The sequence below is a fragment of the Hyla sarda genome, chromosome 7, assembly GCF_029499605.1.
Source record: "Hyla sarda isolate aHylSar1 chromosome 7, aHylSar1.hap1, whole genome shotgun sequence".
In the NCBI taxonomy this organism is placed as follows: Eukaryota; Metazoa; Chordata; class Amphibia; order Anura; family Hylidae; genus Hyla; species Hyla sarda.
This window is the reverse complement of record NC_079195.1, coordinates 2,810,599-2,838,582: the sequence shown is the minus strand read 5'-3', so window position 1 is coordinate 2,838,582 and position 27,984 is coordinate 2,810,599. Positions and strand designations below refer to the sequence as shown.

Sequence of the window (27,984 nt, the reverse complement as noted above, 5' to 3'; positions counted from 1 at the left end):
CTGCACACACTGATCTCTTATACTGATCATTGTTATCCCATAGGGGACTATAACACTGCACACACTGATCATTGTTATCCTATAGGAGACTATAACACTGCACACACTGATCATTGTTATCCCATAGGAGACTATAACACTGCACACACTGATCATTGTTATCCCATAGGAGACTATAACACTGCACACACTGATCTCTTATACTGATCATTGTTATCCCATAGGAGACTATAACACTGCACACACTGATCATTGTTATCCCATAGGAGACTATAACACTGCACACACTGATCTCTTATACTGATCATTGTTATCCCATAGGAGACTATAACACTGCACACACTGATCTCTTATACTGATCATTGTAATCCCATAGGAGACTAACACTGCACACACTGATCATTGTTATCCCATAGGAGACTATAACACTGCACACACTGATCATTGTTATCCCATAGGAGACTATAACACTGCACACATTGAACTTTTACACAGATCATTATTATCCCATAGGGGCCTATAACACTGTGCACACTGATCTCTTATACTGATCATTATTATCCCATAGGAGACTATTACACTGCACACACTGATCATTGTTATCCCATAGGAGGCTATAACACTGCACACACTGATCTCTTACACTGATCATTGTTATCCCATAGGGGACTATAACACTGCACACACTGAACTCTTATACTGATCATTGTTATCCCATAGGGGACTATAACACTGCACACACTAATCTCTTATACTGATCATTGTTATCCCATAGGGACCTATAACACTGCACACACTGATCTCTTATACTGATCATTGTTATCCCATAGGGGACTATAACACTGCATACACTGATCTCTTATACTGATCATTGTTATCCCATAGGGGGCTATAACACTGCACACACTGATCTCTTATACTGATCATTGTTATCCCATAGGGACCTATAACACTGCACACACTGATCTCTTATACTGATCATTATTATCCCATAGGAGACTATAACACTGCACACACTGATCTCTTATATTGATCATTGTTATCCCATAGGGGGCTATAACACTGCACACACTGATCTCTTATACTGATCATTATTATCCCATAGGGACCTATAACACTGCACACACTGATCTCATATACTGATCATTATTATCCCATAGGGACCTATAACACTACACACACTGATCTCTTATACTGATCATTATTATCCCATAGGGACATATAACACTGCACACAATGATCTCTTATACTGATCATTATTATCCCATAGGGACCTATAACACTACACACACTGATCTCTTATACTGATCATTATTATCCCATAGGGACCTATAACACTGCACACACTGATCTCTTATACTAATCATTGTTATCCCATAGGAGACTATAACACTGCACACACTGATCTCTTATACTGATCATTGTTATCCCATAGGAGACTATAACACTGCACACACTGATCTCTTATACTGATCATTGTTATCCCATAGGAGACTATAACACTGCACACACTGATATTTTAACCTGATCCCTGCAAAGCCATAGTTTTGCATGAATCAGTGTTATAGGGGCTTGATTGCTCAAGCCTGTAGCTCAGGCTTAGAGCAATCAAACGCCGATCGGACGCAACGGAGCAAAGTAAGTGGGCCTCTGCTCGCGTCCTAGCTGATCAGGACATCGCGATTTTATCTCGATAGTCCCAATCAGCCTGACTGAGCTGCCGGGAAGCGTTTACTTTCATTTTCGACGCGGCTAAAAGAGTTAATAGCACGCGGCACAATGAGTGCCGCGTGCTATTAGCCCAGGGTGCCGGCTATGAATAGCAGCCGGGACCGACCCGGTGTGATGTGGGGTCACGGTGTGACCCCGTTTTAAACACCGGGACCAAGCGCAGGGTGTACAGGTACGCCCTGCGTCCTTAAGAGGTTAATGTTACGTTGCTGACACATTTCAAGCTACACTAATCTTTTCATGTGTTTTTGCCAAGTTCATTAAAGGAGTACTCCACTGGCCAGCGTTCAGAACTAAATGTTCCGAACGCTGTTTTCGCGCTGCAGGGGGTGGCTACGTCCCCTTGTGATGTCTCGGCCCCGCCCCCTCAATGCAAGTCTAGACTTCCATTGTGGGGGCATGGTCGTGATGTCATGAGGGGCGTGGCTGACCCCCACAGCATGAAAACAGCGTTCGGAACATTTATTTCTGAACACTGGTGTTAGGGGCAGCGCTCCGGCCATCCATTCTGGCTGTGAGCACTCCCCCTCTCCTGTCTATACCCGTCCCGGGACTCGCGGTGCTCGACGCCCCCTCACGCGTGTCCGGGACGTTGCTAGGGGCAACGCTTTGGCCGTTCTGTCCGGCTGGGAGCGCTCCCCATTTACTCCCTGCAGCGGCTCCGGGATTCGCTATGCAGGACGCACCCGCATGCGAGCCCCGGGCGTCCCCTCACCTCTCCCTGCTCCCGGCTGTTCTTTTGTTCTGCTTTGCCGTCACTCACATCCCCTTCCCATAGGGCACGTGCACGTCGGTATTGCTAAATTTAAAGGGCCAGTACGCCCATAATTGGTTGATTGCTGGGCCGACTCTATATTAATCCGGCACCTCCCTATTAGGGTGCTGGATCTTTGTGCTTAGTGCACTAGAGAAAGCGTTTTGTGAGTTTGTGCCATATTAGTGTGTCTGACCTCCAGCTTGTGACCTGACTCCTGACCTTGTGCCTGTGACCTGACTACGCTTCTTGCTGCCAGCCTTCTGACCCGTGCTACATCTGACTACGCTTCTTCTCATTGCCAAGTTCATTTGGGCATCCTGTGTGGATGGATCATGTCAGGGGTAGCGGTAGTGCCGTCTGCTGCCATCCTGCTTTGGAGCAGGCTCTGGTGAAAACCAGCAGCACCTTAGACTCCACTCCCTGATGCGGTTCAGCTATTGTCCACACAGGTCAGCAGATCCACTTCCCAGCCATCTACGGTAAGAAAGAAAGCATTAAGTTCTAGAGCGTTATTTCTTTTGGATCAGTTCTGGTGGTGAAGCAGCTGCCCTGGGCACAAACATGGAGACCAATGGGCAACCATGGCGGTCCAATACAGAGACAGTCAAAGAGAATGGTGCAGGTAAGGGTCAATCACCACGTTAGAATTTGAGGCTCAGTAAAACCATTCTCCCATCTCGGGCGCGAGGGACTCACCCATCGTAAGCGCGTTCTGTGCAATGAGCCCCACAAGGTCTATTGGCCTCCACAATTACCAGATCTAACACCCTGCAGCTTCATTTTGTGGGGGCCACATCAAGGGTCAGTGAATCTGCCCCCTTAGCCACAGGATCTGAGTGACCTGAGACAACATCACCGGAACGGTGGAGTCCATATCCGAGGAGATTGTGGACACAACTGGACACAACTGGACTACAGCATTGACCTCTGCCACGTCACTAATGGAGATCCGTGGGCCATGTTCAGATATATCTAGGATAGATCGAGCGTCTGTTCTTGGTCCTACATGTGTTCTCTAGAATATTGCTCCATTCTTTTTGAATCCACTGATTCTATCCCTTTCCTGGAATAGTAAAAGTCAAGAAGTTTGGATCGGAGCCCAGAATGCTCCACCTGTTTGTTGGACCCGCCTAGACCCGTCTCTTCTATCAGACTATATTACAGCTTCTCTTCTCTGTCCTCTGCCAAGACTCTGACACCTCCGCCAGGCAGGACACACTTGTCTCCATCGCGGAAATTCAGGTGAGATGAAACCTTTCTACCCTCCAGGAATTGGAACGAAATCGTAATCATTCCATATTATAGTGACGTACGATACCCCAGTATATGAGTTCTAAACCCATTGTTATTGGTCTGTTGGGTTTATATATACATTTACATATACTGCAATGTTATACTTCAATTGTATTGGCCACTATTGTGTCTTCTTTACCAATCAATAGAAATATTGAACAAAAAATGTATATGAGTAACCTTGTTGCATTTGAAATATTAAAGGGTTACTCCGGTGGAAAACTATTTTTTCAAATCACCTGGTGCCAGAAAGTTCTACAGATCTGTAAACTACTTCTATATAAAAATCTTAATCCTTCCAGTACTTATCAGCTGCTTTATGCTCCACAGAAAGTTGTGTAGTTCTTTCCAGTCTGACCCCAGTGCTCTCTGCTGACACCTCTGTCCATGTCAGGAACTGTCCAGAGTAGGAACAAATCCCCAGAGCAAACCTCTCCTGCTCTGGACAGTTCCTGACATGGAAAGAGGTGGAAGCAGAGAGCACTGTGGCCAGACTGGAAAGAACTACACAACTTTCTGTAGAGCATACAGCAGCTGATAAGTACTGGAAGGATTAAGATTTTTTAATAGAAGTAATTTACAAATCTGTTTAACTTTCTGGCACCAGTTGATTTAAAAAAAAAAATTCTTTTCTACCGGAGTACCCCTTTAAGGAAGATATATGTGTAGGATAATTCATAGATACATCAGACAAGTGGCCATTTAGGCAGTGGAAGACAAGTGGAGAAGATAAAACATGTTGTGTATTATATTACAATCCATGACAATATTATTACATTTTCACACAGGTTTTCTAGCCGAAATGGGGAAAATTTTATATTTTGTTACCGTCATTGGAGTCTTCCTCCAAACCGTCAATGGTCAGGAACAGGGCATGGAGAAACTGGAGGAATGTGAGTATTCTATTAGTATTTAGTAGTATTTTATTCTATTCTATTTTATTCTATTTGGTTCTATTTTATTCTATTTTATTTTATTCTATTTTATTCTATTCTATTTTATTCTATTTTATTCTATTCTATTTATTGTCTGTTGTATTTTATTCTATTCTATTTTATTCTGTTTGGTTCTATTTTATTCTATTCTATTTTATTCTATTTTATTCTATTTTATTCTATTAGTATTTAGTAGTATTTTATTCTATTCTATTTTATTCTATTTTATTCTATTCTATTCTATTTTATTCTATTCTATTTATTGTCTGTTGTATTTTATTCTATTTTATTCTATTCTATTCTATTTTATTCTATTTTATTCTATTTTGTTCTATTTTATTCTATTCTATTTTATTCTATTCTATTTTATTCTATTCTATTTTATTCTATTCTATTTTATTCTATTCTGTTCTATTTTATTCTGTTCTATTTTATTCTATTCTATTTTATTCTATTCAATTTTATTCTATTTTATTATTGTCTGTTGTATTTTATTTTATTCTATTCTATTTTATTCTTTTCTATTCTATTTTATTCTTTTCTGTTCTATTTTATTTTATTATTTTCTATTCTATTCTATTCTTTTATGACGGGGAAGACGTTAGAGATGCCAATAGAAAATATTTTATCCACAGTGTTAGACCTTTTGTAGACACGGAGAGAAGATGTAGCCTACATGTATCTGGGTGGAAGCAGAATGGTGGCTATATAGAGCATGGTGGAAAAGATGGAGGTGGATAGAGGGAAGGTTATATATAATGGGTGATATTAAATTACTGAATGGATCAATGAATTATTGAGGATATGGAGGCGATAAGGATGGACACTGGGAGGGTCATTGTAGGTAGATATTGGTGCCACATACTGTATTCTGGCCAAAGTGCCGACTGTTCATAGAAGACATTGGACCAGAATGCTGCATGGGGTATTCCCACCTGGACAGAATAGGCCATAAATGTCTGATACAGACCCCACATCTTACTTGTGGCCCCAACGAGCTGCTTTACATAGTTTGCACAATAGGGGCACTGCTGTTTCTGTACTTGGCAGATGGAGTCAGTGGAGACACTGGAGCCCTTGGTTTACCCTGTTTGCCCAATTACTATTAATGTCAATGGGAGTCGCACGCACAAATTATATAAAGCAGCAGCTTTGGTTGGTTTGGGCTTCTCGACCACCTCCGGCAGCCACTACCAGGCCAAAGGGCACTCGGGGGGCATCTCAATCAGTGGGGGGGGGGGGGGGGGGGGATTCATGTCCTATGAATATGCAAATTAGATCCCAGAGAGTGGAGAAGAAGTGAAGATCTGGGTGGGTATCAGGAGGGAAGTGAACGAGGTGGAGCCCGTGGGTGATAATATGAGATTATTATCTGGGTGGATGAAGAAACTGGGAGGAAACCGTGAAGAATATATAATGAGGAGATGGCGGAGGCGCAAGTGTATTACATGTTGTATTGGAGCCAAATCATCTTGTCATCATATGATGCTCTGTAATGAACTATGCTACAATATACCATGCTATATACTATATACTATACTATGCTATATGCTACAATATACTATGCTATATACTATACTATATACTATACTATGCTACAATATACCATGCTATATACTATACTATATACTATACTATGCTACAATATACTATGCTATATACTATACTATGCTATATGCTACAATATACCATGCTATATACTATATACTATACTATGCTATATGCTACAATATACTATGCTATATACTATACTATATACTATACTATGCTATATGCTACAATATACTATGCTATATACTATACTATATACTATACTATGCTATATGCTACAATATACTATGCTATATACTATACTATGCTACAATATACCATGCTATATACTATACTATATACTATACTATATACTATACTATATACTATACTATGCTATATGCTACAATATACTATGCTATATACTATACTATATACTATACTATGCTACAATATACTATGCTATATACTATACTATGCTATATACTATACTATGCTACATGCTACAATATACTATGCTATATACTATATACTATACTATGCTATATGCTACAATATACTATGCTATATACTATACTATATACTATACTATGCTATATGCTACAATATACTATGCTATGTACTATACTATGCTACATGCTACAATATACCATGCTATATACTATACTATATACTATACTATGCTATATGCTACAATATACTATGCTATATACTATACTATGCTATATACTATACTATGCTACATGCTACAATATACCATGCTATATACTATACTATATACTATACTATGCTATATGCTACAATATACTATGCTATGTACTATACTATGCTACATGCTACAATATACCATGCTATATACTATACTATATACTATACTATGCTATATGCTACAATATACTATGCTATATACTATACTATATACTATACTATGCTATATGCTACAATATACTATGCTATATACTATACTATGCTATATGCTACAATATACTATGCTATATACTATGCTATATGCTACAATATACTATGCTATATACTATACTATGCTACAATATACTATGCTATATACTATACTATATACTATACTATGCTATATGCTACAATATACTATGCTATATACTATACTATATACTATACTATGCTACAATATACCATGCTATATACTATATACTATACTATGCTATATGCTACAATATACTATGCTATATACTATACTATATACTATACTATGCTATATACTATACTATGCTATATACTATACTATGCTATATACTATACTATGCTACATGCTACAATATACCATGCTATATACTATACTATATACTATACTATGCTATATGCTACAATATACTATGCTATATACTATACTATGCTACAATATACTATGCTATATACTATACTATGCTACATGCTACAATATACCATGCTATATACTATATACTATACTATGCTATATGCTACAATATACTATGCTATATACTATACTATATACTATACTATGCTATATGCTACAATATACTATGCTATGTACTATACTATATACTATACTATGCTATATGCTACAATATACTATGCTATATACTATACTATATACTATACTATGCTACAATATACCATGCTATATACTATACTATATACTATACTATGCTATATGCTACAATATACTATGCTATATACTATACGATATACTATACTATGCTATATGCTACAATATACTATGCTATGTACTATATACTATACTATGCTACATGCTACAATATACTATGCTATATACTATACTATATACTATACTATGCTATATGCTACAATATACAATGCTATATACTATACTATATACTATACTATGCTACATGCTACAATATACTATGCTATATAATATACTATATACTATACTATGCTACATGCTACAATATACTATGCTATATACTATACTATGCTATATGCTACAATATACTATGCTATATGCTATTTACTATACTATGCTATATACTATGCTATATGCTACAATATACTATGCTATACTATACTATATACTATACTATGCTATATGCTACAATATACTATGCTATATACTATACTATGCTATATACTACAATATACTATGCTATATACTATACTATATACTATACTATGCTATATGCTGCAATATACTATGCTATATACTGTACTATGCTATATGCTACAATATACTATGCTATATACTATACTATGCTATATACTACAATATACTATGCTATATACTATACTATATACTATACTATGCTATATGCTACAATATACTATGCTATATACTATACTATATACTATACTATATACTATACTATGCTATATGCTACAATATACTATGCTATATACTATACTATGCTATACACTATACTATGCTATATGCTACAATATACTATGCTATATACTATACTATGCTATATACTATAATATGCTATATACTATACTATGCTATATACTATAATATGCTATATACTATACAGTGCTATATACTATACTATGCTATATGCTACAATATACTATGCTATATACTATACTATGCTATATGCTACAATATACTATGCTATATCCTATACTATGCTATATGCTACAATATACTATGCCATATACTATACTATGCTATATACTACAATATACTATGCTATACTATACTATGCTATATACTATACTATGCTATATGCTACAATATACTATGCTATATACTATACTATGCTATATGCTACAATATACTATGCTATATACTATACTATGCTATATGCTACAATATACTATGCTATATACTATACTATGCTATATGCTACAATATACTATGCTATATACTATACTATGCTATATTCTACAATATACTATGCTATATACTATACTATGCTATATGCTACAATATACTATGCTATATGCTATTTACTATACTATGCTATATACTATGCTATATGCTACAATATACTATACACTATACTATGCTATATGCTACAATATACTATGCTATATACTATACTATGCTATATACTACAATATACTATGCTATATACTATACTATATACTATACTATGCTATATGCTACAATATACTATGCTATATACTATACTATATACTATACTATGCTATATGCTACAATATACCATGCTATATACTATACTATGCTATACACTAAACTATGCTATATGCTACAATATACTATGCTATATACTATACTATGCTATATACTATAATATGCTATATACTATACTATGCTATATACTATAATATGCTATATACTATGATATGCTATATACTATACTATGCTATATGCTACAATATACTATGCTATATACTATACTATGCTATATACTATACTATGCTATATACTACAATATACTATGCTATATACACTATACTATGCTATATACTATACTATGCTATATGCTACAATATACTATGCTATACACTATACTATGCTATATGCTACAATATACTATATACTATGCTATATACTATACTATGCTATATACTACAATATACTATGCTATATACACTATACTATGCTATATACTATACTATGCTATATGCTACAATATACTATGCTATATACTATGCTATATGCTACAATATACTATGCTATATACTATACTATGCTATATACTATACTATTCTATATACAATGTTATATACTATACTATGCTATATGCTACAATATACTATGCTATATACTATACTATGCTATTTGCCACAATATACTATGCTATATACTATACTATGCTATATGCTACAATATACTATGCTATATACTATACTATGCTATATACTATACTATGCTATATACTATACTATGCTATATGCTACAATATACTATGCTATATACTATACTATGCTATATGCTACAATATACTATGCTATATACTATACTATGCTATATGCTACAATATACTATGCTATATACTATGATATGCTATTTACTATACTATGCTATATACTATGCTATATGCTACAATATACTATGCTATATACTATGCTATGCTATATACTATACTATGCTATATACTATGCTATATGCTACAATATACTATACTATATACTATACTATGCTATATGCTACAATATACTATGCTATATACTATACTATGCTATATGCTACAATATACTATGCTATATGCTATTTACTATACAATGCTATATACTATGCTATATGCTACAATATACTATGCTATATACTATACTATGCTATATACTATGCTATATGCTACAATATACTATGCTATATACTATACTATGCTATATGCTACACTATACTATGCTATATACTATACTATGCTATATGCTACAATATACTATGCTATATACTATACTATGCTATATGCTTTAATATACTATGCTATATACTATACTATGCTATATACTATACTATGCTATATGCTACAATATACTATGCTATATACTATGCTATATGCTACAATATACTATGCTATATACTATACTATGCTATATACTATACTATGCTATATACTATGCTATATGCTACAATATACTATGCTATATACTATACTATGCTATATACTATACTATGCTATATACTATGCTATATGCTACAATATACAGCATAATATGCAGCATAAGCAGGGCTCTGTGCAGGCTCCTGGCTTGTAAGTCATCCTGATGTGTGAGCCGGGGGTGTGTCATAGAGCTTCAGTGTACAGAGCCCCGCTTGTCCTCAGTGTACAGAACCCAGCTTGTCCTCAGTGTACAGAGCCCCGCTTGTCCTCAGTGTACAGAGCCCCGCTTGTCCTCAGTGTGCAGAGCCCCGCTTGTCCTCAGTGTGCAGAGCCCCGCTTGTCCTCAGTGTGCAGAGCCCCGCTTGTCCTCAGTGTGCAGAGCCCTGCTTGTCCTCAGTGTGCAGAGCCCCGCTTCTCCTCACTGTACAGGGCCCCGCTTGCCCTGAGTGTAGAGCCCTGCTTGTCCTCAGTGTACAGAGCCCTGCTTGTCCTTAGTGTACAGAGCCCCGCTTGTCCTCAGTGTACAGAGCCCCGCTTCTCCTCACTGTGCAGGGCCCTGCTTGTCCTCAGTGTACAGAGCCCCGCTTGTCCTCAGTGTACAGAGCCCTGCTCGTCCTCAGTGTACAGATCCCCGCTTGTCCTCAGTGTACAGATCCCCGCTTATCCTCAGTGTACGGTGCTCCGCTTATCCTCAGTGTACAGAGCCCTGCTTGTCCTCAGTGTACAGAGCCCCGCTTGTTCTCAGTGTACAGAGCCCCGCTTGTCCTCAGTGTACAGAGCCCCGCTTGTTCTCAGTGTACAGAGCCCTGCTTGTCCTCAGTGTACAGAACCCCGCTTGTCCTCAGTGTACAGAGCCCCGCTTGTCCTCAGTGTACAGAGCCCCGCTTGTCCTCAGTGTGCAGAGCCCCGCTTGTCCTCAGTGTGCAGAGCCCCGCTTGTCCTCAGTCTGCAGAGCCCCGCTTGTCCTCAGTGTGCAGAGCCCCACTTCTCCTCACTGTACAGTGCCCCGCTTGCCCTGAGTGTACAGAGCCCTGCTTGTCCTCAGTGTACAGAGCCCCGCTTGTCTTCAGTGTACAGAGCCCCGCTTCTCCTCACTGTACAGGGCCCTGCTTGTCCTCAGTGTACAGAGCCCCGCTTGTCCTCAGTGTACAGAGTCCTGCTTGTCCTCAGTGTACAGAGCCCTGCTTGTCCTCAGTGTACAGAGCCCTGCTTGTCCTCAGTGTACAGAGCCCTGCTTGTCCTCAGTGTACAGATCCCCACTTGTCCTCAGTGTACAGATCCCTGCTTATCCTCAGTGTACGGCGGTCCGCTTATCCTCAGTGTACAGAGCCCTGCTTGTCCTCACTGTACAGAGCCCCGTTTGTCCTCAGTGTACAGAGCCCTGCTTGTCCTCACTGTACAGAGCCCCGTTTGTCCTCAGTGTACAGAGCCCCACTTGTCCTCAGTGTACAGAGCCCCGCTTGTCCCCAGTGTACAGAGCCCTGCTTGTCCTTTTTGTGGGACCAGCCGACCATCTAATGTGTTTGGAGGCCTCTAGACTCGATGACAGATGACTTTGGGGCATGGGGCAGCTGGTTTTAATTGTCCAACTTTTGGTTTCTAAGCAACCACCGGAGGAATCTATCAGTGGCAGACTATCCCTCTCCATGTAAAACATATACATGCTACAGAGACGAGCATCGATATGGGGGGAAAGGTCAAAATATCTGTCGGCCAAAACGAGCCGTCACCTGACATCTATCCAATATGGATCACCGGATCGGTCACCCACTGTTTTGCCACTGGTGTTGGACAACTTTTATTTCATGTGCTCGACTGGTTTTGGTGATGACATTCACCTTGTTTTCATGTTTTTTTTAGGTCCGTGTGCAAATGAAGTCATAGAAGTATTTCTGAACTCTGTGGCCAAAAACTCTGTAGAAGTCGACAACGGGCAGAAATTAAGGTATTGTGTAAGATACTGCAACCCGACCCCCCTCCCGCACAGCTATATATTACACCAAGGAAAGTAATTATAACATGAATCCAATATCATAAAAAGGAAAACACTAGATGTACAGGTAGAGGGGCACTGTGATCCAGCCTGCTAGGGCTGTAATATAACAAATAACATCATATTCACCTCACCCAGTCCAGGGCTGGGGCTCTTGTTGGCCACGGTGCCTGTGTTTACTTACCCCTATCATAATCCAATGTCCTGACTCTCCTGCTGACATTCTGAACCCACTGAGGCCAGTCACAGAGGTTGTAGTGTGTTAAGGATGTCATCAGCAGAGCAAGGAGAGCCTATCATCAGCAGAACAGGGAGAGCACGTCATAAGCAGAGCAGGGAGATCACTTCATCATCAGAGCAGGGAGATCACTTCATCATCAGAGCAGGGAGAGCGTGTCATCAGCAGAACAAGGAGAGAGCATCCTCAGCAAAGAAGAGAAAGCATGTTATCAGCAGAGCAGGAAGATCAGGTTATCAGCAGAGCAGAGAGAGCATGTCATCAGCAGAGCAGGGAGATCACTTCAACATCAGAGCAGGGAGAGCGTATCATCAGCAGAACAAGGAGAGTGCATCCTCAGCAAAAAAAGCAAGAGTGCGTTATCAGCAAAGAAGAGAAAGCATGTTATCAGCAGAGCAGGAAGAGCAGGTTATCAGCAGAACAGAGAGAGTGCATTATAAGCAAAGCAGGGAGAGTGCATTATAAGCAGAGCAGGGAGAGCATGTCATTAGCAGAGCAGAGAGAGCATGTCATCAGCAGAGCAGAGAGAGCATGTCATCAGCAGAGAGAGCATGTCATCAGCAGAGCAGGGAGAGCGCTTTATCAGGAGAGCACGTCATCAGCAGAGCAGAGAGAGCATGTCATCAGCAGAGAGAGCATGTCATCAGCAGAGCAGGGAGAGCGCTTTATCAGGAGAGCACGTCATCAGCAGAGCAGAGAGAGCATGTCATCAGCAGAGAGAGCATGTCATCAGCAGAGCAGGGAGATCGCTTTATCAGCAGAGCAGGGAAAGCGTGACAGCACATCATCAGCAGAGCAGGAAGAGTGCATCCTCAGCAGAGTAGAGAGAGAGCGTCATCAGCAGAGAGGGAGAGCACATTTTGGAGGTGACAGTCTCCTGATGGCTGTGTCATTTACTAGGGAGGGGAACTGACAAGACACAATTCAAGGAAAAAAGTCTTTATGTCACAGTCCTTGGCCTCACACCGTATCTAATCTCTGGCGCTCCTCTTCCATTATTTTTTGCAGATTAAGATTGTGGCAGCTAAAAAATGACGATTGCTCAACCCGCGTTCTCAATGAGCCTTCAAAACCAAGACGGATAGAAATCGATATGCTGTATCGAGGAGAAGTAGACATCTTAGAGCAGGGTGAGGATGATGACCAATACAGGAGTGACGACAATGAGGAGCCGCAAGGAAAAATAGACGCTGAACAACAATTCGGAGATATGGACTATGGGGCGCAGCAAGGAGTTGGGAATATTAGGCCACAGCAAGGAAGCGCAGATTATGGACAACAATTTGGAGGTATGGACTATGGGGCGCAGCAAGGAGTTGGGAATATTAGGCAACAGCAAGGAAGCGCAGATTATGGACAACAATTCGGAGGTATGGACTATGGGGCGCAGCAAGGAGTTGGGAATATTAGGCCACAGCAAGGAAGCGCAGATTTTGGACAACAATTCGGAGGTGTGAATGTTGAACCACAGCAAGGAGTGGAGGATATTGGACCACAGCAAGGAGTGGAGGATAATGGACCACAGCAAGGAATCACAGACTTTGGACAGCAGTACGGAGGTGTGGACTTTGGGTCACAACAAGAAGTTGGGGATATTGGGCCACAGCAAGGAAGCACAGATTTTGGACAGCAATTCGGAGGTGTGGACATTGGGTCACAACAAGGAGTTGAGGATATTGGGCCACAGCAAGGAAGCACAGATTTTGGACAGCAGTACGGAGGTGTGGACATTGGGTCACAACAAGGAGTTGAGGTTATTGGGCCACAGCAAGGAAGCACAGATTTTGGACAGCAGTACGGAGGTGTGGACAGTGGGTCACAACAAGGAGTTGAGGTTATTGGGCCACAGCAAGGAAGCACAGATTTTGGACAGCAATTCGGAGGTGTGGACGTTGAACCACAGCAAGAAGTGGAGATTGGGCCACAACAAGGAGTTGGGGATATAGGGCCACAGCAAGGAGTGGGTTATGGACAACAGCCGGCGGCTCGAGATAGCAGATTACCGAAAGATATTGATATTGAACAACTGCTGGGAAATTTAGCTTTAGAAGAAGTGCAACAAAGTCTACAAAAATTACAGTCACAACAAGGTATTGATACTACACAACAGCAAGCGGGAACAGACACTCCACAAGGGCAAGCGGGTGTAAACGATACACAAGAGCAAGTGGTTGCGGACGCTGCTCAAAAACAGTAAGTCAGACTGAATGCTTTGGGTTTGATAACTTTGGGATCATTATATTTCATGACTCAGCTTGTAATGTCACGGTAGTGTAAAAGACAGCGAGAAACCAGAAGGCTAAAGCATGTGAGAAAGTGTAAGCAAGATTTCAAGAGAGCAAAAGAGAGCGAGAAAGAGCAAGTAAGATATTAAGAGAGACCAAGCCAGAGAGAATGAAAGAGCGAGCAAAAGAGAATGACAGAGCGAGAAAGAGAGAATGACAGAGCGAGCAAGAGAGAATGACAACTCGAGAGAGAATGACAGAGCGAGCAAGAGAGAATAACAGAGCGAGAGAGAATGAGAGAACGAGTAAGAGAGAATGACAGAGCGAGCAAGAGAGAATGACAGAGCGAGCAACAGAGAATGAGAGAGCGAGCAAAAGAGAATGACAGGGCGAGCAAGAGAGAATGACAGAGCGAGCAAGAGAGAATGACAGAGCGAGCAAGAGAGAATGACAGCTCGAGAGAGAATGACAGAGCGAGCAAGAGAGAATAACAGAGCGAGAGAGAATGACAGAGCGAGCAAGAGAGAATGACAGAGCGAGCAAGAGAGAATGACAGAGCGAGCAAGAGAGAATGACAGAGCGAGAGAGAATGACAGAGCGAGCAAGAGAGAATAACAGAGCGAGAGAGAATGACAGAGCGAGCAAGAGAGAATGAGAGAGCGAGCAAGAGAGAATGACAGAGCGAGCAAGAGAGAATAACAGAGCGAGAGAGAATGACAGGGCGAGCAAGAGAGAATGACAGAGCGAGCAAGAGTGAATGACAGAGCGAGCAAGAGAGAATGAGAGAGCGAGCAAAAGAGAATGAGAGAGCGAGCAAGAGAGAATGACAGAGCGAGCAAGGGAGAATGACAGAGCGAGCAAGAGAGAATGACAGAGCGAGAGAGAATGACAGAGCGAGCAAAAGAGAATGACAGAGCGAGAGAGAATGACAAAGCGAGCAAGAGAGAATAACAGAGCGAGAGAGAATGACAGAACGAGCAAGAGAGAATGACAGAGCGAGCAAGAGAAAATGACAGAGCGAGCAAGAGAGAATGACAGAGCGAGAGAGAATGACAGAGCGAGCAAGAGAGAATAACAGAGTGAGAGAGAATGACAGAGCGAGCAAGAGAGAATGACAGAGCGAGCAAGAGAGAATGACAGAGCGAGCGAAAAAGAATGACAGAGCAAGCAAGAGAGAATGACAGAGCGAGCAAAAGAGAATGACAGAGCGAGCAAGAGAGAATGACAGAGCGAGCAAGAGAGAATGACAGAGCGAGCAAGAGAGAATAACAGAGCGAGAGAGAATGACAGAGCGAGCAAGAGAGAATAACAGAGCGAGCAAGAGAGAATGACAGAACGAGTAAGAGAGAATGACAGATCGAGAGAGAATGACAGAGCGAGCAAGAGAGAATGACAGAGCGAGCAAGAGAGAATGACAGAGCGAGCAAGAGAGAATAACAGAGCGAGAGAGAATGACAGAGCGAGCAAGAGAGAATAACAGAGCGAGAGAGAATGACAGAGCGAGCAAGAGAGCATGACAGAGCGAGCAAGAGAGAATGACAGAACGAGTAAGAGAGAATGACAGATCGAGAGAGGATGACAGAGCGAGCAAGAGAGAATGACAGATCGAGAGAGAATGACAGAACGAGCAAGAGAGAATGACAGATCGAGAGAGAATGACAGATCGAGAGAGAATGACCGAGCGAGCAAAAGAGAATGACAGAGCGAGCAAGAGAGAATGACAGATCGAGAGAGAATGACAGATCGAGAGAGAATGACAGATCGAGAGAGAATGACAGATCGAGAGAGAATGACAGATCGAGAGAGAATGACAGAGCGAGAGAGAATGACAGAGCGAGAGAGAATGACAGAGCGAGCAAAAAAGAACGACAGAGCGAGCAAAAGAGAATGACAGAACGAGCAAGAGAGAATGACAGAGCGAGCAAGAGAGAATGACAGAGCGAGCAAGAGAGAATGACAGAGCGAGCAAGAGAGAATGACAGAGCGAGCAAAAGAGAATGACAGAGCGAGCAAAAGAGAATGACAGAACGAGCAAGAGAGAATGACAGAGCGAGCAAGAGAGAATGACAGCGAAGAAAAGAGAATGACAGCGAGCAAAAGAGAATGACAGAGAGAGCAAGAGAGAATGACAGAGCGAGCAAGAGAGAATAACAGAGCGAGCAAAAGAGAATGAGAGAGCGAGTGAGAGAGAATGACAGAGCGAGCGAGAGAGAATGACAGAGCGAGCGAGAGAGAATGACAGAGCAAGCGACAGAGAATGACAGAGCAAGCAAGAGAGAATGACAGAAAGAGCGAGAGAGAATGACAGAGCGAGCAAGAGAGAATGACAGAGCGAGCAAGAGAGAATGAGAGAGCGAGTGAGAATGACAGAGCGAGCAAGAGAGAATGACAGAGCGAGCGAGAGAGAATGACAGAGCGAGCGAGAGAGAATGACAGAGCGAGAGAGAATAACAGAGCAAGCGACAGAGAATGACAGAAAGAGCGAGAGAGAATGACAGAGCGAGCAAGAGAGAATGACAGAGCGAGCAAGAGAGAATGACAGCGAGCAAAAGAGAATGACAGAGCGAGCAAGAGAGAATGACAGAGCGAGCAAGAGAGAATGACAGCGAGCAAGAGAGAATGACAGAGCGAGCAAGAGAGAATGACAGACCGAGCAAGAGAGAATGACAGAGCGAGCAAGAGAGAATGACAGAGCGAGCGAGAGAGAATGACAGAGCGAGCGAGAGAGAATGACAGAGCGAGCGAGAGAGAATGACAGAGCGAGCAAGAGAGAATGACAGAGCGAGCAAGAGAGAATGACAGAGCGAGCAAGAGAGAATAACAGAGCGAGAGAGAATGAGAGAGCGAGTGAGAGAGAATGACAGAGCGAGCAAGAGAGAATGAGAGAGCGAGTGAGAGAGAATGACAGAGCGAGCAAGAGAGAATGACAGAGCGAGAGAGAATAACAGATCGAGAGAGAATGACAGAGCGAGCAAGAGAGAATGACAGAGCGAGCAAGAGAGAATGACAGAGCGAGCAAGAGAGAATAACAGAGCGAGAGAGAATGAGAGAGCGAGTGAGAGAGAATGACAGAGCGAGCAAGAGAGAATGAGAGAGCGAGCGAGAGAGAATGACAGAATGAGCAAGAGAGAATGACAGAGCGAGAGAGAATAACAGATCGAGAGAGAATGACAGAGCGAGCAAGAGAGAATAACAGAGCGAGAGAGAATGACAGAGCGAGCAAGAGAGAATAACAGAGCGAGAGAGAATGAGAGAGCGAGTGAGAGAGAATGACAGAGCGAGCAAGAGAGAATGAGAGAGCGAGCGAGAGAGAATGACAGAATGAGCAAGAGAGAATGACAGAGCGAGAGAGAATAACAGATCGAGAGAGAATGACAGAGCGAGCAAGAGAGAATAACAGAGCGAGAGAGAATGACAGAGCGAGAGAGAATAACAGAGCAAGAGAGAATGACAGAGCGAGAGAGAATGAGAGAGCGAGCAAGAGAGAATGACAGAGCGAGCAAGAGAGAATGACAGAGCGAGCAAGAGAGAATAACAGAGCGAGAGAGAATGAGAGAGCGAGTGAGAGAGAATGACAGAGCGAGCAAGAGAGAATGAGAGAGCGAGTGAGAGAGAATGACAGAGCGAGCAAGAGAGAATGACAGAGCGAGAGAGAATAACAGATCGAGAGAGAATGACAGAGCGAGCAAGAGAGAATGACAGAGCGAGAGAGAATGAGAGAGCGAGCGAGAGAGAATGACAGAGCGAGCAAGAGAGAATGACAGAGCGAGCAAGAGAGAATGACAGAGCGAGCAAGAGAGAATAACAGAGCGAGAGAGAATGAGAGAGCGAGTGAGAGAGAATGACAGAGCGAGCAAGAGAGAATGAGAGAGCGAGCGAGAGAGAATGACAGAATGAGCAAGAGAGAATGACAGAGCGAGAGAGAATAACAGATCGAGAGAGAATGACAGAGCGAGCAAGAGATAATAACAGAGCGAGAGAGAATGACAGAGCGAGCAAGAGAGAATAACAGAGCGAGAGAGAATGAGAGAGCGAGTGAGAGAGAATGACAGAGCGAGCAAGAGAGAATGAGAGAGCGAGCGAGAGAGAATGACAGAATGAGCAAGAGAGAATGACAGAGCGAGAGAGAATAACAGATCGAGAGAGAATGACAGAGCGAGCAAGAGAGAATAACAGAGCGAGAGAGAATGACAGAGCGAGAGAGAATAACAGAGCAAGAGAGAATGACAGAGCGAGAGAGAATGAGAGAGCGAGCAAGAGAGAATGACAGAGCGAGCAAGAGAGAATGACAGAGCGAGCAAGAGAGAATAACAGAGCGAGAGAGAATGAGAGAGCGAGTGAGAGAGAATGACAGAGCGAGCAAGAGAGAATGAGAGAGCGAGTGAGAGAGAATGACAGAGCGAGCAAGAGAGAATGACAGAGCGAGAGAGAATAACAGATCGAGAGAGAATGACAGAGCGAGCAAGAGAGAATGACAGAGCGAGAGAGAATGAGAGAGCGAGCGAGAGAGAATGACAGAGCGAGCAAGAGAGAATGACAGAGCGAGCAAGAGAGAATGACAGAGCGAGCAAGAGAGAATAACAGAGCGAGAGAGAATGAGAGAGCGAGTGTGAGAGAATGACAGAGCGAGCAAGAGAGAATGAGAGAGCGAGCGAGAGAGAATGACAGAATGAGCAAGAGAGAATGACAGAGCGAGAGAGAATAACAGATCGAGAGAGAATGACAGAGCGAGCAAGAGATAATAACAGAGCGAGAGAGAATGACAGAGCGAGCAAGAGAGAATAACAGAGCGAGAGAGAATGAGAGAGCGAGTGAGAGAGAATGACAGAGCGAGCAAGAGAGAATGAGAGAGCGAGCGAGAGAGAATGACAGAATGAGCAAGAGAGAATGACAGAGCGAGAGAGAATAACAGATCGAGAGAGAATGACAGAGCGAGCAAGAGAGAATAACAGAGCGAGAGAGAATGACAGAGCGAGAGAGAATAACAGAGCAAGAGAGAATGACAGAGCGAGAGAGAATGAGAGAGCGAGCAAGAGAGAATGACAGAGCGAGCAAGAGAGAATGACAGAGCGAGCAAGAGAGAATAACAGAGCGAGAGAGAATGAGAGAGCGAGTGAGAGAGAATGACAGAGCGAGCAAGAGAGAATGAGAGAGCGAGTGAGAGAGAATGACAGAGCGAGCAAGAGAGAATGACAGAGCGAGAGAGAATGAGAGAGCGAGCGAGAGAGAATGACAGAGCGAGCAAGAGAGAATGACAGAGCGAGCAAAAGAGAATGACAGAGCGAGCAAGAGAGAATAACAGAGCGAGAGAGAATGACAGAGCGAGCGAGAGAGAATGACAGAGCGAGAGAGAATGAGAGAGCGAGTGAGAGAGAATGACAGAGCGAGCAAGAGAGAATGAGAGAGCGAGCGAGAGAGAATGACAGAGCGAGAGAGAATAACAGATCGAGAGAGAATGACAGAGCGAGAGAGAATGAGAGAGCGAGTGAGAGAGAATGACAGAGCGAGAGAGAATGAGAGAAAGGAGAATGAGAGAGGATAGAGGAAGACAAAGTGAGCAAACATGAATCGAAAGAGCAAGCAAAATGAGAGAGCAAGTGAGCAAGATATCAGTTAAAGAGAGAAAGAGGAAATCAGAGTGAGCAAAATATCAAGAGAGAATAGAGCCTAGCAAAGAAACAAGCTAGAGTAAGAAAGAATAAGCAAGATATGAAGAGAGTAAGAGATAGCGAGCAAAAGAGCGAGAGGGCAAGAAAGAGAGAGCAACAGAGAAGAGGAGCACAAAAGACAGTGCAAGAGAGGGAGCAAAAGAGATAGAGAAAAAGAAAAGGAAGTGAGAATAAGCGAGAGAGCGAGCAAGGGATTGAGAGGTCATTTATGTGTTAGAGCTCTGACGCTCTTATTCCCCAGATCACTCCAGGGTTCTCTATAATATCCCATTATTATATCCACAGGTCAGAACTTCCCAATGGTTCATATTCAGGAACTGGCGGAGGAGATTCAACCGCGTTTACCTTCACAGTGGACGTGAATACGGGAAAACTCTCCGAGTCTATAGACGCTGCGCCCGTGTGAGTATTGTTACTAGATTACACAGAAAGTTGGGAAATTACTGAATACCTGGTTTTGGACAAATAATTGGGACCCATAGCTGGGGTTTTGCATGTTCTTTATAGGTGGAACCTACACAATGTACTTTATTGATCACCTAACGTCTAGAGCAGTGTGTCCCAACCAGGGTGCCTCCAGCTGTTGCAAAACTACAACTCCCAGCATGCCCGGACATCTAAATACTGTGTGTAAACCCAACCTTACATCCCGCTGTTGGGAATAGTACACTGCTCAAAAAAATAAAGGGAACACTTAAACAGCACAATGTAACTCCAAGTCACTGACACTTGTGTGAGATCCCAATGTCCACTCAGGAAGAACACTGATTGACAATCAATTTCACATGGAACAGACAACACGTGGAAATTATAGGCAATTAGCAAGACACCCCCAATAAAGGAGTGGTTCTGCTGCTGGTGACCACAGACCACTTCTCAGTTCCTATGCTACCTGGATGATGTTTTGGTCACTTTTTAATGCTGGCGGTGCTTTCACTCTAGTGGTAGCATGAAACGGAGTCTACAACCCACACAAGTGGCTCAGGTAGTGCAGCTCATCCAGGAGGGCACATCAATGCGAGCTGTGACAAGAAGGTTTTCTGTGTCTGTCAGCGTAGTGTCCAGAGCATGGAGGCGCTACCAGGAGACAGACCAGTACATCAAGAGACATGGAGGAGGCCGTAGGAGGGCAACAACCCAGCAGCAGGACCGCTACATCCACCTTTGTGCAAGGAGGAGCAGGAGGAGCACTGCCAGAGCCCTGCAAAATGACCTCCAGCAGGTCACAAATGTGCATGTGTCCACTCAAACGGTCAGAAACAGACTCCATGAGGGTGGTATGAGGGTCCGACGTCCACAGGTGGGGGTTGTGCTTACAGCCCAACACTGTGCAGGACGTTTGGCATTTGCCAGAGAACACCAAGATTGGCAAATTCACCACTGGCGCCCTGTGCTCTTCACAGATGAAAGCAGGTTCACACTGAGCACATGTGACAGACGTGACAGAGTCTGGAGACGCCGTGGAGAACGTTCTGCTGCCTGCAACATCCTCCATGACCGATTTGGCGGTGGGTCAGTAATGGCGTGGGGTGGCATTTCTTTGGGGGGCCGCACAGCCCTCCATGTGCTTGCCAGAGGTAGCCTGACTGCCATTAGGTACCGAGGTGAGATCCTCAGACCCCTTGTGAGACCATATGCTGGTGCGGTTGGGTTCCTCCTAATACAAGACAATACTAGACCTCATGTGTCTGGAGTGTGTCAGCAGTTCCTACAAGAGGAAGGCATTGATGCTATGGACTGGCCGCCCGTTCCCCTGAATCCGATTGAGCACATCTGGGACGTCTCGCTCCATCCACCACAGACTGTCCAGGAGTTGGCAGATGCTTTAGTCCAGGTCTGGGAGGACATCCCTCAGGAGACCATCCTCCACCTCATCAGGAGCATGCCCAGGCATTGTAGGGAGGTCATACGGGCACGTGGAGGCCACACACACTACTGAGCCTCATTGGGACTTGTATTAAGGACATTACATAAAGTTGGATCAGCCTGTAGTGGGGTTTTCCAATGTGTTTTTGAGTGTGACTCCATATCCAGACCTCCATGGGTTAATACATTTCATTTCCATTGATCATTTTTGGTGATTTTGTTGTCAGCGCATTCAACTATGTAAAGAGGAAAGGATTTCATACGATTAGTTCATTCATTCAGATTTAGGATGTGTTATCGCAGTGTTCCCTTTATTTTATTGAGCAGTGTAATATCCATTACACATTACCCCTTGTACACCTTCATTATTAATTACATCAGTGTTTCCAAACCAGGGTGCCTCCAGCTGTTGCAAAACTACAACTCCCAGAATGCCCGTACAGCCATTGATTGTCCGGGCATGCTGGAGTTGTAGTTTTGCAACAGCTGGAGGCCCCCTGGTTGAAAACTCTACTTCAGAGCTTCAATCTCTACCTATAATGTGGTTTTTGTTTGTTTTTAAAAAGCTTTTATGTTCTTATAGGTCAAATAGAAGGAAGCGGGACGTCGCGCCATTTGATTCTGTCATAATCAAGATCCTCATTGACTTGTAAGAACTTAAAATTTCCGTTTCTAGCACCCTGTTTGGCGCAATTGAATGTCCGACTAATCCGGTTTACCGAATTGTTTTCCAGCAATAAGAACCCCGATTCTGATGCCGCCACAAGAAACGATCAGATCAAATCTGTGGTAACGTATCAATTCTGTGGAAGAATTCTCCATTGGGTTAAGCGGAACACGGCAGGGTCACACGTCCTCCACACGACACGCAGCGCGAATACTGACTGCCCCTTACAATGCTAGGCAAAAAAAAAAAACATTCAGGACTTTTCTGTCGTTCGCCCCTGCCCGGTCACAGACTATAACGTATTGTTGATCGACTTTGTTTCTTTTATAATGAGTGATTAAGCAGAATGTTAGTGTAGCATGTGGTAGGGTGTAAAGCTTAGGTAACCTGTGCTATATATTATACTGTCATGTTAAAAAACGTATGCAGGAATGTTAGTGTAGCATGTGGTACGGTGTATATCTTATTGAACCTGTGCTGTGTATTATACTGTCATGTATATAATGTGTGCAGGAATGTTAGTGTAGCATATGGTAGGGTGTATAGCTCAAGAAACCTGTGCTTTATACAGTATTATACTGTCATGTATATAATGTGTGCAGAAATGTTAGTGTAGCATGTGGTAGGGTGTATAGTGTATGGACACCTGTCCTGTATATTATACCTTCAAGCATATAATGTGTGCAGGAATGTTAGTGTAGCATGTGGTATGGTGAATAGCTCAAGAAACCTGTGCTGTATATTATACCATCATGTATATAATGTGTGCAGGAATGTTAGTGTAACATGTGGTATGGTTTATAGCTCAAGAAACCTGTGCTTTATACAGTATTATACTGTCATGTATATAATGTGTGCAGAAATGTTAGTGTAGCCTGTGGTAGGGTGTATAGTGTATGGACACCAGTGCTGTATATCATACCTTCAAGTATATAATCTGTGCAGGAATGTTAGTGTAGTATATGGTATGGTGTATAGCTCAAGAAACCTGTGCTGTATATTATACTATCATGTATATAATGTATGCAGGAATGTTAGTGTAGCACGTGGTAGGGTGTAAAGCTTAGGGAACCTGTGCTGTATATTATACTGTCATGCTTTGTATGGTTGTAATTTATTGTGCGACTTGTAATGGCGACTGAATGATCAATAAAGCTTTTCTTCATCATTCAGTCGTCATTACAAGTCGTACAGGAAATTACAATCATACAAAGCATGACATTATATTATACAGCACAGGTTCCCTAAGCTATACCCTATACCACAGGCTACACTAACATTCTGTTCCATCACTCATTATAAAAGAAACAAAGTTGGACAACAATGCATTACAGTCTTTGATCAGAGAGGGGTGGGGGGGTCTATGGAGGTAGGGAGGGGCAGATCACAGGGACAAACTACTCAGCAAACATATGGGGAGGTACGGCCATGGGTACTACGATTACCCCATGTAGACCCTATGTAGTTCTCTACAGTCCAACTAAAATGGATAATTTATTAAAAAGGGAATCGAAGTAAGGTTTGTCTGTAGCTACAGGAATGATCCTCACATCTTCCAAGCCTTGTTCGATTTCTCGTGTTACCAAACCACCTTCATTTAGAATTTGTTCGCAATGGTTTAATGTTACTTTACCCTGTAGGTAGTTTGCCGCCTTTACATAGGCCCCCTGTAGACATTTTGTCCCAGTAGATTTGATCCCTTCATTCCCTCAAATAAAATAAAAATACTCACCCCCCTCTAAGCTCCTCCGCAGTCACCACAGTGTTTTCCTCCTCCAATCACGTGCGCACAAAATTTATATACAATAATGATGGAGTTAAGTTAATTTTTGCCGCGGCTCGAGCTGTATATTTTTGTTTTCAAATCTCGTTGGATGGAATGACCTTTGATGTTTTTTCTCTCTTTCTGCAGTTAAGGAAAGCGCTGGCGGATTACTGGCTGGCCATGGCCTATTGCTTACGTAAGAATTATTCTCAAATGTTATCATGTCTGGAAAATAGAAAATGATTTACGTCTCAGTAAATGGTGGCCCTCAGGTCGTCAACTTCATTCAAGTGGTTAAAGGGGTTATCCAGTGTTAGGAAAAAATATCCACCTATGTAAAGGATAGGGGATAAGTGTCAGATCGCAGGGGGCCCCAGTGGTCGGACCCCCCGTGATCTCCTTCCCGGTGCTCCAGCTCTCCTTTTGCATGGAGTGGGGGTCGGCACGTGACCTCCATGCATCTCTATGGGAGAGCTGACGCACTGTACTCGTGTATCTCCAGCTCTCCCATAGAGATGCATGGAGGGGGCATGCCGGTCACTGATTTGTCGGGGTGCTGTGCAGAAGATTGTGGAGGGTCCCAACAGTGGGATCCCTACGTGATCAGACACTTATAAATTTTCCTAAACTTGACTACTTCTTTAAAGGGGTACTCCGCCCCTAGACATCTTATCACCTATTCAAAGGAAAGGGGATAAGATGTCAGATCATGGGGGGGGGGGGTCTGGGGACCCCCAAGATCAAATACTGTGCAGCCAAATACTGTATGAATCCAACCTTACACCCTGCAGTTGGGAATCGAAGTATCTGTTGCACATTCCCCCTTATACACCTTCATCATTGATTACACTAGTATTTCCCAACCAGGGTGCCTCCACCTGTTGCAAAACTACAACTCCCAGCACGCCCGGACAGGGCATGCTGGGAGTTGTAGTTTTACAACAGCTGGAGGCAGCCTGGTTGTAAACACTGATGTAAGCAATATTGGAGGTGTTTAAGGCGTAATCTGCAACGGATACTACGATTCCCAACAGCAGGGTGTAAGGTTGGATTCACACAGTATTTGGCTGCCTGGGCATGCTGGGAATTGCATTTTTGGAACAGCTGGAGGCACCCTGGTTAGGAAATACTAATGTAATCAATAATGAAGGTGTATAAGGGGTAATGTTCAATGGATATTACGATTCCCAACAGCAGGGTGTAAGGTCGGGTTCACACAGTATTTGGCTGCCTGGGCATGCTGGGAATTGTATTTTTGGAACAGCTGGAGGCACCCTGGTTGGGAAAGACTGATGTAAGCAATATTGATGGTGTACAAGGGGTAACGTGTAATGGATACTACATTTCCCAGCAGTGGGATGTAAGGTCAGGTTCACAAACAGTATTTGTTTGTCCGGACATGCTGGGAGTTGTGGTTTTGGAACAGCTGGAGGCACAATGGTTGGAAAACACTGCTATACACAAGGGGAGACACATTGGAGTGGGAACAGGGGGCCTGTACTGTCTTCAAGAGGAACCATTTATCTGTATTGGTACCTTTCCCCTTTAAAGGGGTACTCAGCTTGAAAAAAAACATTTTTAAATCAACTTGTGCCAGAAAGTTAAACAGATTTGTAAATTACTTCTATAGAAAAATCTTAATCCTTCCAGTACTTATCAGCTGCTGTATACTCCACAGGAAGTTATTTTCTTTTTACATTTCCTTTCTGTCTGACCACAGTGCTCTCTGCTGACACCTCTGTCCATGTCTGGAACTGTCCAGAGTAGGAGCAAATCCCCATAGCAAACCTCTCCTGCTCTGGACAGTTCCTAAAATGGACAGAGGTGTCAGCAGAGAGCACTGTGGTCAGACAGAAAGGAAATTCAAAAAGTAAAGAACTTCCTGTGGAGCATACAGCCACTGATAAGTACTGGAAGGATTAAGATTTTTATATAGACGTGATTTTTTTCTGGCACCAGTTGATTTAAAAACAATGTTTTCCAGCGGAGTGCCCCTTTTAGCCAATAATATTTTATTTCGATAATTGGTGTTTCGGCAATTCCTGATACTCGATGTCCCATCACCTCGGTCTTTCTCTTGCAGTTGACGTTAAACAATGAGAATCAGGTCTGATGTAAATTAGAGGACGGAACCCGAAATCCCTCCGGTATTGGGCAGCGCCGAATCTGAACACCGGAGAGGTGGGGCCGCGAATCCATCACTTCTCCTCTTCTCGCCCAATTTGATCCTCATCAGTCATATTAATAAGGACTTTGTTTTCATTGAATAATATATGAAATGTATTAAAGATTTCTCGTCTTTCTCAGTTTTGGCTGAAGATTCTTTTATTTGCTGTTGTCATCTTTTCCACAGGGCCGGCTCTGCCTATAGGCAAAACAGGCAGCAGCCTAGAGCGCACTCTTAATGGGGGCGCCGCTCTGCCTGCAGCAATAAAGTTATCCCACATCTGAAGCACCCGCCCATCCAGCAAAACCCTGTCACCCCATAGTAAGGAGATTACATGAGGAGGAGGTTTGTTACAGTGTGTCACCCTAGTAGTAAGGAGATTACATGAGGAGGAGGTTTGTTACAGTGTGTTACCCCAGTAGTAAGGAGATTACATGAGGAGGGGGTTTGTTACAGTGTGTCACCCCAGTAGTAAGGAGATTACACGAGGAGGAGGTTTGTTACAGTGTGTCACCCCATAGTAAGTAGATTATATGAGGAGGAGGTTTGTTACAGTGTGTCACCCCAGTAGTAAGGAGATTACACGAGGAGGAGGTTTGTTACAGTGTGTCACCCCATAGTAAGGAGATTACATGAGGAGGAGGTTTTGATACAGTGTGTCTCCCCAGTAGTAAGGAGATTA

At 42.6% G+C, this 27,984-nt stretch overlaps 1 protein-coding gene across 1 annotated transcript in view; it reads left to right on the top strand.

The window, feature by feature from the left end:
• The window catches only part of LOC130282620 (high mobility group nucleosome-binding domain-containing protein 5-like), a 161,832-nt gene extending 134,452 nt beyond the window's left edge, over window positions 1-27,380 (top strand). The window contains exons 2-9 of the mRNA XM_056531054.1: window positions 4,570-4,674; window positions 12,573-12,657; window positions 13,952-15,136; window positions 21,123-21,239; window positions 23,287-23,352; window positions 23,438-23,492; window positions 25,283-25,331; window positions 27,219-27,380. Of these exons, the coding sequence (XP_056387029.1) occupies window positions 4,584-4,674; window positions 12,573-12,657; window positions 13,952-15,136; window positions 21,123-21,239; window positions 23,287-23,352; window positions 23,438-23,492; window positions 25,283-25,331; window positions 27,219-27,235 (1,665 nt within the window). The 5' untranslated portion in view covers window positions 4,570-4,583 and the 3' untranslated portion in view covers window positions 27,236-27,380. The remainder of the gene's footprint in view (window positions 1-4,569; window positions 4,675-12,572; window positions 12,658-13,951; window positions 15,137-21,122; window positions 21,240-23,286; window positions 23,353-23,437; window positions 23,493-25,282; window positions 25,332-27,218) is intronic.
• The last annotated feature ends 604 nt before the right edge of the window (window positions 27,381-27,984 follow it).